The sequence below is a fragment of the Dermochelys coriacea genome, chromosome 1 (assembly GCF_009764565.3).
Source record: "Dermochelys coriacea isolate rDerCor1 chromosome 1, rDerCor1.pri.v4, whole genome shotgun sequence".
In the NCBI taxonomy this organism is placed as follows: Eukaryota; Metazoa; Chordata; order Testudines; family Dermochelyidae; genus Dermochelys; species Dermochelys coriacea.
The window spans coordinates 266215110-266232174 of NC_050068.2; the positions used below are offsets into that span (position 1 = coordinate 266215110).

The following is a 17065-nucleotide window of genomic DNA, read 5'->3' on the forward strand; positions in this document are numbered from 1 at the left end:
ATCTGTAAAACAAACTGAAAAGTGTTGTCAAGCCGTATTTGTTACCTGCATGGTGGATTTTTGTTTTTCCGTTAGTAACTGCTGGTGTATTAGATCCAGAAGATAAGGCTTCCATTTTTATTGACCTTCTGACTTGTGAGAGTGAAGAATGCCTAACCACAGGCAGATGCTGTGATAGCAGATGGCTTCCTGCCCTTTTCCTGTGATAGATTTGCACACGCTTTTCAGCCCCATGAATAGATACACTTATACCTGATGGGAATGAGAAATAGCACTGTTAGATGCAGGAGACCAGCTCAGAATCACTAAAATATATCAAATCGGCACAGTTTAAAATGGAGCGGTAACAGCCCTCTTGAGAAAAAGTACAGAGGCATGGATTTTGTATTAAAATGAAAAATGTTAACCTCTTTACTCTTGCTATGCAGGTGATGTCAGGGCCAGCACAATAATGGGTATTTAAATTAATAGCCCCAGTCTAATGTGTTACTGCCTGCAGGAGGAATTAACTGGAGTTCCTACAAAAGGGGCACACACCTCATGAAGGGCAATAGCAATTGGTTAACCATCACTGAGTTTTATTTAATAACACTCCACTCCTGACTAGAATTGCAGATATGTGAATTTTTCTAAAGAAAAATATTTACCTATCTTGTCAAATTTCATCAGAGGTTTAAAAAAAAAACAACAAACAGAGTCATTTCAGCCACTATTTTTGGAGGAATTTTTTTTTATTTTGGTGGAAAAAGAGTACGACACAACAGACACAAGCTTGAATCTGCAAAATGATTCTGCTTTTTCATACAAAACCTTGATACTAGCTTGATTTTTTCCTGGTGTTCATTGCAAATTTTGCACAACTCTTTCCCCCAAATTCTGTGGATCTGATGTAGTTGACAAGTGCACAGAAAGTGCTGCTTATGGTAAAAATCACCACAACTGCCCCAACAGAAAAAAAGGCAGCTTGAATTTCCAATACATATAATGCACTGTACATCCTTAGGGAAAGATGCCACTTTACAGGTGTAAAGCCAGATTCTGATCTCTTATCTTGTTTACACTGTTATAACTCCACTGCTTTCAGCTGAATTACTCCTGATTTATGCTTGTGTAAGGGAGAGCAGGATCAAACCCTTAGATCAGATATCTATTGGGCAACAAAAGCGATTAATGAAAATATTGCTCCATGTTTAAGGAAAACTAAAACTTGGGGGTAAGCCTTGCTCCCTTTATTACACTAACATTTCTATTGATTATATTGTAGTACTGCTTGTGAGAGAAAGATTAAGAAGATTTGGGGCATCTCTTGTATTAGAAGTTGCTCATGAGAGGGGTCCCTGAAGAGGGATGGACAAGGGGGTTGGGAGGGAGGGAGAGAACAGAATTGGAGAGAATATCCCAGTTCTATCATGCACAAGACCCAGTGATCTGAAGTTATCTGGGCTCATGCATGTTAGAAGTGGGATACATGATTCAAGAAACATGGAGAAGCATCCGAGATCTGCCGAGGTCTCAAAAGGTATGCTTAGGACCAGGGGACTGCCTCACTAAACTCTGGCCTTGATTGGAAGGGGGCTAAGGTGACTTTCACCTTCTGTTCTTGCCCTGCTTCCAGCTGTAATCCTGCCTGGATTGTGCAGGGTAGAAGCGCAGAAGAGGCTGGGGTTTAAAAAATTTTTTCTGTGGGGCTGGTGTATGTAGCCCCGATTACTTCAGCGGTGCCAAAACGTCCACCATCGGATCAGTTGTCTCAGTCACCTCCTCCACTAAAGACCCAGGTTCTGGGCCACTCTCCTTAGTAGCTCCTGGAGCTCTGTTGTCCACAGGAGTCAGTGATATTGATGTCCCCGCTATCACTTCATATGGGGAAGATGAAGATGATGCCCAGTCCCTCCAGCTCAGAGGGGTCACCCTGTGCTGATGACCTCATACTCTGCGCTGGGGGCAGCACTATCCCAGATCTCAGTGCTGGCTTTGGTGCCAGCTTTGGTGCCACAAGGTGGTTCCTGAGCCATGGAAGACTGTGGGGGAGCCTGTCCTTCTGAGGTGACTTACAGCGACCTTCTTGAGTATGACCCTCGGGTCTGATGATACACCCACGGGATCCAAAAGGGCCATTGCGTGGGCATCTGTCACTGCGCTGGCCAAGACAATATGGGGACAGTGTGCCCCGCCTCCTGTCTTGAACGGTGTCGCTCCAATCAGAGCCAGCATTGTTTAGAGGTGTACAACTCCACGTCCCAGTCCAATGATGGCAATTCCAAGGGGGTGAGTGTCAGACAAATGTGAGGCAGACAATGATTACTGAATGACAACGGACACTGCAATTCAAAAAGTTAAAGCTTTATCACCATTAAAACACAAAGTTGTCAACATCATGTCAAAATATACAAAAGTAAATATCCTTACATCAAACTCTAATAAATTCTCAAGCAGCATTCTTACTTGGCCTATCTGTAGATTTTGATTATCATCGATGGACATATTTCCCCATGCTAAATTTTCCCCCTACTGTTACTCACACCTTCTTGTCAACTGTTGGAAATGGGCCATCCTGATTATCACTACAAAAGTTCTTTTTTCCTCCTGCTGCTAATAGCCCACCTTAATGGATTAGTCTCATTACAGTTGGTATGGCAACGCCCATTTTTTCATGTTCTCTGTGTATATATATCTTCCTACTATATTTTCCACTGCATGCATCCGATGAAGTGGGTTTTAGCCCACAGAAGCTTATGCCCAAATAAATTTGTTAGTCTTTAAGGTGCACAAGTACTCCTTGTTCTTTTTGCTGATACAGACTAACACTGCTACCACTCTGAAACATATTTTTGTTGGTTTGATGCACAGGGAAAACGTTTTACCAAATTTTACCAATAAAAATCTAATCCTTCCAAGCCTAATCTATAGCAGTGACTCAGCTTTGCAAACCGAGTGTGCAGTCCAGGCATCAATATAATACACCCAGAAGAGTCATTTCTCTGGTAATACCAAAATTGCACATCATACATACACACACCCACCCACCATAGGTACCATTCATATAGACTTATATAGTCAACGTATAACCTTGTTTCTTCTTTCAGATAAGTTGTACACACTGTAAAATGTAACAGTTTTTGACAACTTACTCATTATCAGAAACTTCAGATTGTTCCTTGGGAATATGTAAAACCTAATGGTGCTCAAATATGGTGATGGGCACCACAGAAATGCCATCAACAGATTCGATAGATATTGGAGTTCACCAAAATTTCTTGGGTTTGCAGATGCAGTATTTCTATAAGGTACTTTATTGTACAAGGAAGTTAGGGTGCAGCTGAAAATTCATGAGATGTGGTATTAGAGCAATGCTGCAAGTCCCCAGACTTGACATAGAATACATGCTGTAGCACTACAGACCATACCACCACCACCACAGATACAGATGGTGGCTTATGCCTCTAGGCTCAGCTTTCTCTGGCTCTAGTGGAAAAAGCTACTGAATGAGTTATAAGCAGGATTTGAACTAAGGCCTTCCAGCACTACAGCAAAAGACTTCTACTGCTTGAGCAGCTTGCTGAGGCTACCAGCCACAGAGTTACTCTCCTCTAGAGTGAAACACTTTGCCATTGTGTTACATTAGATGTGGTCATGCTAGCTACCTCAGAACGATATTTCTGAAAGCTTTGTCATCTGCCTGTGAGAATCAGAAATAGAATGTTTAATTTTATGAAACATCACATGATTTGAGCCTTCAATAGTCACATTAGTCAGTAATGGTTTTCATCTCCTGCCTGCAGAAAAAACAAAAACAATCGCCTTGCTTTCAAAACTCTACACAACTCTACTCTTGCCTATGTCTCTGCCCTCATTTCCTCCCACAAGCTCTTCCATTGCCTAAGGAGTTGCTCTCTTTACTCTCCCTTTGATTCTTCTCCCTCTGCTGTATTTAAGCTTTCTTTCCTGCCACCACTTGTGAAAAACAAATTCCTGTAGGCCAAGCACCCTCCTTCCTCCTTTCAATCACCTCTAAAAGTCCACCTCTACTGTGCAGCTCACCAACAAGAATGTTCAGACTATAAGCCACTCGTAGTTTTCTAAGTGCATGGTACCACTTTGTGTCTTTATATTGTAAGAGTTCCAAGATGGCAATTTCATTTTATGTTTAATATATTTTACTTCTTTTTAAGTGGCATATAAACTTATGGTGCTAGACAAGTAATGGTATCCCATTGTAAAAATGGCACTAAGAGAACATTACATTTGTATAGTTAAATACTTTAAAGTCAGGCTATGACAAAGTTGAAGAAGAAGAAGAAGGAGAAGCAGGAAAAGGAATTAACTAAAAAAGGAAAATGCCAGGGGATTGCCAAAGGCTTGAAGATCATGGGGTTTTGTGCTGTGATATTATTTTTGTTAGGTGTTCATATTAAGATGAGCTTAAGTGATCACTCTCCTTACAGTGTGTATGGAAATACCCATTGTTTCATGTTCTCTGTGTGTGTATATAAATCTCCCCACTGTATTTTCCACTGAATGCATCCGATGAAGTGAGCTGTAGCTCATGAAAGTTTATGCTCAAATAAATTTGTTAGTCTCTAAGGTGCCACAAGTCCTCCTTTTCTTTTTGTGAATACAGACTAAACACGGCTACTACTCTGAAACCTATTTTATTTATATGCATTTAAGGCGCATATATTTATATTCCTAGCTGTCTGTTGTAACAGCTCACTATTTTTACCTCCGTTTCCTTTTTGTGTATAACAGAAGACAATATGTTTATGCTGCTCCTTTTGCTAGGCTATTAAGAAAAAAAGCCTCACAATTTGTGAGAAAATATGTTCCCTTTCCATTCTCCCAGCAGGCTGCAATCAGTGTCATTTGTTACCATTTCAGATGACTGAGTTCATATCAGGACTGGTTTCAGAGTCCACTAGGACTGTCTGCCTTTTTGATTTTGGCAATGGACTAGGATGTGGTGCTGGCGGTGGGGCTTTGTTATTTACTATTTACTTTACTATGTTGTTGTAACTTGTACATTTAGTATGGATGGCCTTTTAGTACTATTAGAACAATATGTATTCTGAATAGTTATTCAAAAAAATAGAGGGAGAAGTTCCTGTGCCTGCAGAATGAAGGAATAGCACTAAGAATGACAACCTAGATACTGCAATCAGATGGCCCAGGCATACTCTTATAATCATGCCTAGTCCCTCTGAAATCAATAGGGCTCCAATGAATTGCTGAATGAGGCCCTAAATCTCAGTCCTTTCCATAGGGGGATAGCATGTGCCTAAAGTTTCCTATTTGTTTTGAGCAATGCCTACATTTTTCAAGTCATAATTTGCAGATTAGATCAGTTTATTTTAATTAACGTCTAGCATATTTTATGTTATTTATTTGTAGCTATTCTGCAATAAATTATGCTATAATTCAGTGGCTCTCAATCTTTCCAGACTACTGTACCCCTTTCAGCAGTCTGATTTCTCTTGTGAACCCCAAGTTTCACCTCACTTAAAAACTACTTTCTTACAAAATCAGACATAAAAGTACAAAAGTGTCACAGCCACACTATTACTGAAAAATCAATTAGAAGAAATATTGTACTTAAATTTCAATGTATAGTATATAGAGCAATATAAACATGTCATTGTCTGTATGAAACTGTAGTTTGTATAGACTTCGCTAGTGCTTTTTATGTAGCCTGTTGTAAAACTAGGTAAATATCTAGATGAGTTGATGTACCCCCTAGAACCACTGCCATAATTCATGCATCACTGCTACATATTTTCCACATCCAATTCTTCAAAATGTTATTTACCTGAGTGTTTTGTGACTATTCATCAGCAATGATTTATAATAAATGCAATTATTTACTATATAAATTATATCTAGAAGAGATTTTTGTAGTATACAAAGTAATGTTGAATCTAAAGCTTAACGTGGATGCAATAAATATGAGGCACTCTTCCTATTTAGAATATTTTGGCTAGGTAAACTAGTTGACTTTCTGGTTGTATAGTGAACAAACAAACAATGAATTGCTCCTCTGACTTTCCATGAGCAGAAGACATTCTAAAAGAGCTTTTCTATAAATTACTTTATATATTTTATGTAATTATAATTACTATAATTAGAGAACTATAGGAACCAGAATTTCCATTGCACAGGAAATTGTGATTTTAAAATTTGTTCTCTTCCAAATGGGAACAAAATATCATATTTCAAAATTTTCAGAAAAACAGTTTTGGAGCAATCACAATATTTTAATTTTGTCAAAATTGAAATGTTGTTTCAATTTCAACTTTAAGTTATAATAGAATATAAAGTAATGTACTAAAAATCAGCTTATAAAATGAAGTCATTTCAAAATGAAATATTTAAATACTCCATTCCTTTTCGGAATGTTGATCCCACAGAAAGTTATTCTCTACAGTCAGTTAAGTTTACTCAGGTAAACAGGATGTGTCCCATATTTTGGGTTAAAGTACATGTGCCATAGGCTGAATCAAGTTCAGTCTTTATCATTTTAATTCATCCTTTTGAACTACTGCCTGCTGGGAAACTACATTCACCCAGAATTCCTATAATATACAATTAAATCCCCACTTTTGCCTCTTCCATTCAAAATACTTATGCTTATGTTTTTCAAAAGTAACCTGCTGCAACCCAGTCTGCCATGCTGGCAGGGTCCAGAGCCCAGGTGTACCAGGATTCTTCTCTCCTCCATTACTCATGTAGAATATTGTTTTTCTCGACAGGTAAGTGACAGGTTCAATACAGCACATGGTGCCAACAGAATAGTCATAAAGTGAAGAGTGACTTCCAGAGGAGATGGCATCTGCTGTGTTTAAGCTGCTCGTGCAAATCCAAGCTCATTTGTTACCTAACCTTTTTGGCAAGAGTCCAGCAAACTGGCAATAACACAGTGGTATCTAAAAGGCTAGGTCTACTTGCCTTGTCCATACACAGGGTGTTATTAGGATTTCCATTCAATAGACTCCAACTAACTCTCCATTGTGCATATAAGGAGAAGGGAATAAATCATGAACCCAATTTAGGACTAAATCATCATTCTGGAAGAAAAATAATAAAACTCTGAAAGAAACTAGTAGTCAGGTAATGAGCTTTTGATCCATTTGAATTTGGTGAAGTGGTTCATGGAAATGGGGAGAAATAGTCAATTAGTTTCTACCTCTTCCCCCCTCCCCAGGCTATATCCACTTTGGTAGAAGACTAAAATGCCTGTACATTTTAGAACAGCATGAAACTTTGGTAATCATATTTCAAAACCCTGAATTTTTACTTTTTGGTATTTAACTCACTAAAAAGGTATTGTTTATGAAATACCAGTTTAAAGAACTAAAACTTCTTTAAAGTAACTGTCCATGATCAAAGATATGTTGCATCTGTAATACACTCTTTTGTAAGAACACATGGTAAATTTATCCTCCGTTTTTCCCTTAGTCCGTTCTTTAATCATTCCACTGAAGAACAATGCTGCAACTTCTGTGCAATGGCAGCACTTTTCATTCTTTTAAGTGTCAATATTCCATTAAGGCATTAGCTGTTCAGAGAGGACATACCAAGGACAGCAATGATGGTGTACTTTGTCCACCACTCATGTTATATTAGTAAACTGTATTCACTAATATTCTTGCAAATAAAACCTTCCTTATTGTTTTGCTTGTATCTCTGACAACTCTTTTCCTCTGATTTTTGCAAGAATATTTACACAAAATAAAACCTCTAAATATTTATTTACATTTATATTAAAAACTTTGTGTGCAAGATTATTTGCATCCCAAATCTTCTCTAATGGCAATTTGGAAAACTTTTTTAAATAGCATAATAGATCACAGATAGTAAGTAAACAGAATAATAAAAAAAAATCAGTAAAAATCACAACCTAGATAGTCAGCAGATAAATCCGAGAAGAAAGGACAAAATAAATGGTATTTGATCTAGCTCTAATAATATACAGCAATAAAGTGGTTACAGATAGTTGCATTCTGTGCCACTGTAACTGTTCTTTCAGCAAAGCAGGTGAGCAGATGCAGGAGCAGTAGTGTGTTTGGAAAGCAACAGAGTCCATTAACTGGGCACGTAAGTCTAATATAGCTGAAGGGCATCCCCATTAATGGAATAAGGATTAAGGCAGATCCTCCCTGATGCAAGGTCCTTTGAAAAAGCCAACTCTTCCCCTCAGTCTTGTGAATAGCTGGCGACAGACAATTGCCACTTCCCTCCTGGAAGAGCCAACTACACCCTACTGTTAATGCTAGAATTATTAAAAGCTATGCTTTCAAAGGGTTGGTTTTAACTATATGACTCCTGTTAAACCCAAATGCAGGATTAGCCACATAACCTCCACAAACTGAAAATGTTCCTCTTAAGCATGCTCATATTTGCAGTTAGGCTATGAGAGGGTATTAATGCAACACAACAGCCACAGCTACAGCAAGAAAGATCATTTTTGTATTTCTTGACTTCTGTAGGTTGAGCTCTCAGTAATCAGCTGGTATTATTAGTGCATTACATTTCTTTACTAAAAAAAGCTAGTAAAAATAAGAGGTTTGGGGGCAGATATGTTTCTAGGGATTCCACAATATTAGTTGTGGACATCACCATACAGAGAACCTGAGAGACTCTCCTGCTGTGGAGAACTCACATGCCTGTGCAGCAATAGCAACCCTCCATACATATGCATCCTTTCAGCTACTGCAGGGGTTCTCAAACTGGGGGTCGGGACCCCGCAGGGGGTTACGAGGTTATTACATGGGGGGGTCGCGAGCTGTCAGCCTCCACTCCAAACCCCGCTTTGCCTCTAGCATTTATAATGGGTGTTAAATATATAAATTAAAAACACTGGTTTATAAGGGGTGGTCGCACTCAGAGGCTTGCTATGTGAAAGGGGTCACTGGTACAAAAGTCTGAAAATCATTGACCTACAGAAATATATGTTTCAACACCTAAACTAATACAATGTATACCTAAGTGCATTCTGGAGTGAATAAAATAGGTGAGTTGGAATTAGAATAGTTTGGGTATTTTACTGAGGTGATTATGGTTTGCAAGAAAATGAACATCAAATGGAGAATACACCTGCATTTGATATTATTTCCCTTTGTTTCACTCTGGGCATTTCATTCCTGCTCAGATTTGAACTGGGGTTTTCAGACCACCCACCCGGCAGCTCTGCCTGATGAAAATAAAGTTGAGTCTCCATTAGCTATCGTTACTAGCACCACTGATTGATACATCTGTAAAGGAGCCAGCCGCTAGAAAAAAATGACTGTTATATTCTCCCATTTTCCCCTAAACAGCTTCTTTGATTTTGTATCTTCCTTCCAACCCTGCAATGCACAAAACTTGTTCATGACAGCGTGCACTTTTATATCTAGCATCTTGCACAGGCCCTTTCAAAATAAAACAAACTATCCAATTAAAAAAAATCCATCTATTACACCAGGAGTGGCCAACCTATGGCTCCAGAGTCACATGCGGCTCTTCAGAAGTTAATATGTGGCTCCTTGTATAGGCACCGACTTCAGGGCTGGAGCTACAGGTGCCAACTTTCCAGTGTGCTGGGGGGTGCTTACTGCTCAACCCCTGGCTCTGCCACAGGCCCTGCCCCCACTCCACCCCTTCCCACCCCCTCCCCTGAGCCTGCAGTGCCCTCACTCCTCCTCCCCCGCCTGAGCCTCCTGCACACAGCTGATCGGGAGGTGCAGGGAGGGAGTGGGGTGGGGGAGCTGATGGTGGGCTGCTGACATATTACTGTGGCTCTTTGGCAATGTACATTGGTAAATTCTGGCTCCTTCTCAGGCTCAGGTTGGCCACCCCTTACTACACTATTTATATTTGGTTTGGTTTACTATTAGCTTTCTAATGTAATAATCTGTTATGTAAGTAAATATAAGAAAAAACAAAACAAAACATTGTTATACTAGGCCAAATAGGATGTTGGTTATTTCTCATAAGAGTTAAAAAGCTCTCTACAAATTACAGAAATGGGATCAAAATACTTAGTGGTCTTGGGCTGTGTTCCCTCCCTGTTTTTCCCCATTGCTTTGTAATTTTGGTCATATATATCAAGGCTCTCAATACAGTATCTTCACACCCAAAGAATTTCAAATGACTTCCTTAATCAAATCACTGTGGACAACCATTTCAAATACAGTGATCATTCTTTTACGCTAATTTCACGTTCAATTTTATGCTGTGCATATACAGGTCATAAATGTTAAATTATGACAAGTGATAATTGTCATTAACTACTTGATGTCTGATTTACACATTACAATGAAAATATCTATAAATGTCTGAAACAGTCAAAAGTCTGTTTCTGCACTGTATAGCAGGTCATCTCTTTCACTTAATTTTATAAATAGCACTGCAATATTTTTACTGCCTTCTCTTAGACATTGCAAAAAAATAATCTTTCCCTTTCTATGGAAACAAAAATCATCCACTATAAAAGCGTGAGAATCAGGTTGCTCCTGTGTTAGCTGTGTGCCCAGAATCTATTTATTTTGTAAATCACATATGGACTGGGTTTTCTTTCATGCACACCAATATGAAAAGCAGTTCTCTCCTAGCAGTAGTGCCTTATACCAGAAAGATGTGGGGGTGGGGGGAATGTATCTGATAGGGAACATAATTTCAACTCTTATGCCAAGTTTTTCAGAATCCTGGGCATGTAAAAATCATATTTGTTTCTACTTGAAAGAGCTCATTCAACCCACGTTGATGTGATGTGGTGACCTGTCACCAGCATTCTCACAGACACAGCATATGCTTCGATGATGATACTCTACTAATGTACTGTTGATCTGCTTATCAGTCAAACAGTGTCTTCACCTTTCAATGGGCTTGGAATTTTAAAATCAAGTTCCTTCACAAAGACAGAAATCCTTGCATTGATTCTATTTTCCAATCTATGGTAATCTTTATTTTGTTACAATTAAGGCAAGAAAGTAATGTACAACTAATCTTTTATACTTAACTCCATTCTCATAGCACTTGTATGAAATAAAAGTGTCACTGCATTCATTACTACGTACCTGGGTGTTTTAAAGGAATGAAAGCATCAGATAATTGTTGCTAACTTTGGTCTAAAAGAAAAACACTAAAAAGTTTCCTACAGATATATTACATAATAAGAATGACAGTCATAGAACTTATTTTAACCACTTTTACTTTCATTTATAAGGGCAGAATTTATGATTGTCTCCTTTAAATAACTTCTTAATTAGCTTCAATGTAAAAAAAATAAAAAAACCCTATCCAAACTTTCCATAACTTAAGGTGTTATACAACCAATTCTCCTCGAGAGGAAGTCACAACAAGAGACTCACAGCAAATACCAACAGAATCTGTTTAGAATTAGGCCTTCTGTTTGGCGGGAGGACAGAGGGAGAGATATTTATTTCATTTGGAGGGAGTATTTTTAGCAATTTTTGAGTTTTATGTAAATGTCCAAAAATCAGGGTGTTTTGAGGCTCTCTCTTTGTATATACTCTAATAAGCAATTACTTGTTATAGCAGTGGTCACCAAGCAGTCGATCCTAGAGAACCCCCCAGTTGATCGCGATCTCCGGAGGTGCAGCAGGGCTGATGCTAAGGCAGGCTTGCTCCCTACCTGCCCCGGCCCCATGCTGCTCCAGGAAGCTGCCAGTCCGGGGGGTTAGGGGTCTCCCTCTGCACGCTGCTCCTGGCTGCAAGCAGCACCCTCACAGGAGCTGTGGGGGTGGTGCTTGCAGAGAAGGGCAGCGCGTGGAGCCAGGGGCCGGAGGGGCACATTGGCCCCTTCCAGGAGAGGCATGGGGCAAGGGAGGGTGGGCGGGGAGCCTGCCTTAACCTCATTGCGCTGCTGACCGGGAGCTGCCCGAGGTAAGCGCTGCCCGGCGGGAGGCCGCACCACATATCCCAACGCCCTGCCCCAGCCCTGAGCCCCCTCCCGGAGCCAGAACCCCATACCCCCTCTTGCACCCCAAACCCCTGCCCCAGCTCTGACTGCCCTCCCAGAGCTAGCACCCTGCATCCCAACACTCTGCCCCAGCCCAGAGCCCCCTCCTGCACCTGAACTCCCTCCCAGAGCTTGAACTCCTCACCCCCACTCCCTGCCCCAGGCTCAGCCTGGAGCCCCCTCCCACACTGCAAACTCCTTGTCCCCAGCCCAGAGCCTGCACCCTCTCCCAAACCCCAACTCCACTTGGTGAGAGTGAGTGAGGGTGGGGGAGAACAAGCAAGAGGATGGAGTGAGCAGGGTGGGGCTTTGGGGAAGGGGCAGGGTAGATCCTGGGTTGTCCTTAAATTCAAAAAGTGCTCTTGGACATAAAAAGGTTGGAAACCACTGCATTATAGTAATATAAACTGTAACAAATAGTGTCTTTGCAGTGTTCCCTAGTGCACACCAGCAGGGTCTACACAGATCAATAAATACATGACACGTTAGTGCACTTGAGAAATCTCATCCCTGTAGCCCGCATTGCTGTTCAGTGTAGACAAACCCTTCGATAGAGATAACCATTTCTGGTGTTTTTCTGATGTTTATTGGTTAAACACTAATTTTATTTCCCCCCTCCCTCATATCATGGCTGTTTTACTGGTGTGTATCTATTAAAACTGAAATCAGAAGCCCTATTTATAATTCCAGCAGGATTAGATGACTTTTTCCAAATCAGAGCCAAGAGAACTGAATTGCAAATGAACCTTGACAATACAGCTACTAAACAAAACCAGTAGGTAGGCACCCAGTTATATGTATTTAAAGTCAGTGTGCTGGGCTCTAATTCCAAATAACTTTACTAATTACATCACACCATGGTATAGCTGAGAGACCTGCAGGTTGCGAGAGGAAAGAAATGTAGTCAAAAGCTCTCAATCTTATGTGAGCTGGGAGTTCTGACACTAACCACAGACAGGTTTCAGAGTAGCAGCCGTGTTAGGCTGTATCCGCAAAAAGAAAAGGAGGACTTGTGGCACCTTAGAGACTAATGTATTTATTTGAGCATAAGCTTTCATGAGCTACAGCTCACTTCATCTAATGCAACCACAGACAGACTCCAGAGATCAAGGAAGTGTGGAGCAAGTGATAACTTGGGCTAACTGGTGAAGCTACCAGATTTGTTGATATAAGAAAGCTGGGAGTAGAAAGAGGTACAGGAGGATATGAGTGTTTGGGCAAGTGTTTTGGCTGCTTATGAGGAAGAAAGCTGAGCCTTGCTTTGGGGAAGGAATTTAGTCACCCAGCAATCTTTTTGGAAGTGTGTAGTAAATGCAAAATATTTGGAGGTTCAATTAAACATCACACACCAATCTGAAGTGCTGAATGTTTGTCTGAACATAGCCTGTAAACGTTTAAATATTTGCTCATCAAGAATTTGGAGTCTACCATCAGTGAATGACTGACATCTGTCACTGATGGGCAGCAGCCAACGTTCATGAAAATGAACCAGTATCTTTTCCATGCACATTATATCTTTTGGAAAGCTCATAAGCCAGGGTAAAAAGAAGGCTGTAGGGGGGATAAAGGAGTGTGCAAAAATGTGGATACGAAAGATTTATTATACAAATTAAGATTGTTACATACACAAAATGATGTAGGAGGGGAGAGGAGTCCTCTTTCTTGTTTCACTGCCTCGGTGCTATGGCACAGGTGCGCACGCACACGCACTCTAAAAGTTGTTTTTGCTTGAAGGGATATTAAAAGATGCAGTAGAGAAGATGGAAGCCAGCAGTAAAGCTTTAGAACCAGCTACTAAAGCTGCCTTTCACTAAAAGTATGAAATAATGGACGAGATTCCCTTATTCTTTGCCCTTCTCTCTCGCTTTTCCCCCCCCCCCAGAGGTAACTGCTGATAAAATGACAAGTGCATGAAAATGCAGCAAAATAAAAAAACAAAAGCTGTAAAGATCAGAGAAATATTTATCAATTGTCACTGTAAATTCTCTCAGGAAATGAGTTTCCCAGCAAATAATTTGGCCAGCTCTACCTAGTCCTTATAGGTATAAGTACACATGGTAGTTAGGTTAGCTAGCATTCAGTACACCATGTTCCAATAATTAATTTTCCCCCATGAAAATCTGGCTACATTTGAAGCTCCTCATCTGATTCTTGTTAATTCTATAATGCTCTGGAATTCTCTGGTTCTTATATCTTTATTATAGGCTGTAAGAATTCACTTTACGCTTTGAGAAGCGTATTGCTCAGAAGCAACTTCCTACGTTAGGCAATATACTGTAGAGGTTGCCATGGTAATTAATTTTCAAAACAAACTTATTCCCCGTTTTTGAGAAAGAAATGCCTTTGCATAGCTCTGTAACTAGAGCTTAGGTCTTCATGAATCAAGTGTAATAATGTAAATAATGTAAATCTGTTGTCATTAAAGAGGAGTGGAATTGATTCTTATTTATTCTAAGGGCCTCCTTTACCAGCAGGGCAAGACCTTAGCAAAAATGTGTATCGAGGTCTGAATATCTCCAAAATAAGAGAGATTCAGAAAAACAGATGCAAATGGAGAATAACGTTTATAGCTGATAAAGGGAGAAAAAAAATTGGGGGGAAAAATCACTCCTCTCTCCCAGCCAGTCAGTCAAGCTGTAGCAAATGGGCTGGGCAGCACTATCAAAAACGAGGGAGAAAAAGTAGAAAGGGAATTATGGTGGTGTTTGGAGCATTGCAGTAGCATGACCATGCAGCAGTGCTGTTGGTAGGATTTTAAACAGCACAACCAAAGCAGCGAGATGGAGAAGGAGAGAGAGGAGGCATCCTTAAGGAAGGAATGCTAAAGCCAAAGCACATCAAAGAGTGGCTCTAAGCCTTTTTCAAGTTTCCTTTTGTGCCTCAGAATGTAATTTCATTTAAGCCCATCTCACTGTATTGGCTTTCCCCCCCATCTACATCCCTCATCTACATCTTTTTGTACAATTTTGGAGGTTTTCCAAAAACCCTAAACCTTGAATTTCCACCTCACTCTTCTTCATGGGGCAGATGAATGGAAAGCTCCACTCACATATAAGAGGAGCAGAGCTTCACCCCTTAAGACATGTACAATGATTAGCATGAAGTTATGCTCTTGTTATTGTACATGCTATCACTGTAGAAATAATAGTAGTTTTTGTGCCTGTTAAATACCACAGCCATTTATTACTTTCCAGTTCATATAAAGATCACTGAACTCCAAGACATTTGCATTATTCACGACATTTAATATTTTAGATCTCCTGACAAAAGTGGTTGTAGATATTTAACTAAATGTTTGCTGTAGATCCAGTTGATTAATACCACCCATCAAACAGTTTTTAGATACTTGCTTCACCTTAAAGCTTCAGGGCCAGATATCAACACATGGTTTTTAAATGCAGGGGAAAAAAAATAGATTGAAACATCATGGCATGGAATATCAATATTTCTACGTTCATAGTTGCCTGGGAAAAGGTTGTGATATTCAAGGTTTTTTATTTTATCTGGTGACCACATTAGCCCTGAAACATACTACATTATTTAATGGCAAGTATTTGATTAATTTAAAAGATAAGCATAATGCTGAAAGTATTATATTCACATAAATAGTAATAGCAATCAACAGAAGCATGAAAATTTGGTTAAAAATAGTTCCTACTATAACTATGTTTTCTCTCTTTTTTAAAGTAAGTTTTCATAAGTCCATATGCAGTGTATTTATACTAAGCACTTCTGTTTATGTTCATCTGCACAAATCATGTTCCCTGCACAAAACCAGAATTAGATGAGAGTAAGGTAGAAAATAGAGCTGATCAGGGGATGGTTTTCCCATCCCACAAGAGTTTGAGATTTTGTATTTTTTCCCCCAGTCTTGAATCAGGGCAAAAAGTCAACATTTTTTGTGAATTGATAATCCACATTAAATTTCAGATTGAGTCAAAGTGTTCTATTTTAATAATTTCAAAAATGTTTCATTTAAAGCTTTTTGAAAAAATATAAACTCACTAAATTTCAAAATTAAGCCTTTTCAAAAATCTCAAAATGGGCGATTTTCAACAATTTTGAAACTTGTTGAAATTATTCAAATTGGGAGATTTGTCAAAACCTTCCCTTTCCTGAAAAGGGTTTCAGTTTTGATTTATCAATATTTTCCAATGAAAAGTGTTTTACTGGTAGATTCCCAGTCAGCTCTAGTGAAAAGAATTCTCTGCTCTGCCCCGAGCCCAAAGTGTAGCAGCTCTACTCTGTAGCTATTACTTCAGTAGCCCCTGCAGTCTCTGCACTGCTCTTAGGTGGGAGGAAGAGGAGCAGGGTCATTGAAGATTCCTTGGCAATTTATTAACTCCCTCTCCCATCAAAAATTAAATTTTGTACCAATGCACAAGGAGTCCCCACAGAACTGTATTCGGCAGTGCACAGGGATAGTTGATTATCTGTGCAAGTTCTTCACATCTTTAACCCTCCACCCCCAAAACACACCCTCATCATCTGAGCCACGATAGTCCTGCTGTGTTCATGGCTTTCCACAGCATGCACTTGGGATACAGAAATTTAGCACTTCGGCACTCAAAATTATTTGCTGGATGGAGGGGACAGGTGGAATGCAATATGCACATAAAGTAAGCTATTGTGCAAGTAAGATTCCGTACCAGACGTTTTTTATTTTCTTGCAGTGCTTCCAGATTGTTTTCTCTGTGATCCATTGGAATGGTTTTTGCCTTATTAGTTAAGACTTATTAGACTAACTTCTGTTGGTGAGAGACAAGCTTTCAAGCTTAGACCTGAAGAAGAGCTTGGTGTAAGCTCGAAAGCTTGTCTCTCTCACCAAAAGAAGGTAATCCAATCAAAGGTATTGCTTCCCTAGGGTGACCAGACAGCAAATGTGAAAAATCGGGACAGTGGGTGGAGGGTAATAGGAACCTATACAAGAAAAAGACCCAAAATTCAGGACTGTTCCTATAAATCAGGACATCTGGTCACCCTATACCTCACCCACCTTATCTCTCCAATATCCTGGGACCACATGGCTACAACAACACTGTACAGCTAAGACTTTGTAAGGAAAGAAGAAATAGCTGATTATATTGTGCAATTCAGCCTCAGGGAAAAGGG

The 17065-nt window shown here is 39.8% G+C and overlaps 1 protein-coding gene across 1 annotated transcript in view; it reads right to left on the bottom strand.

Annotated features, from left to right (window-relative positions):
- ANO4 (anoctamin 4) overlaps positions 1-17065 on the bottom strand; it is a 307889-nt gene that overhangs the window by 237030 nt on the left and 53794 nt on the right. Inside the window, 1 exon segment of the mRNA XM_043491471.1 lies at positions 46-252. Within this exon segment, the coding sequence (XP_043347406.1) occupies positions 46-115 (70 nt within the window). The 5' untranslated portion in view covers positions 116-252.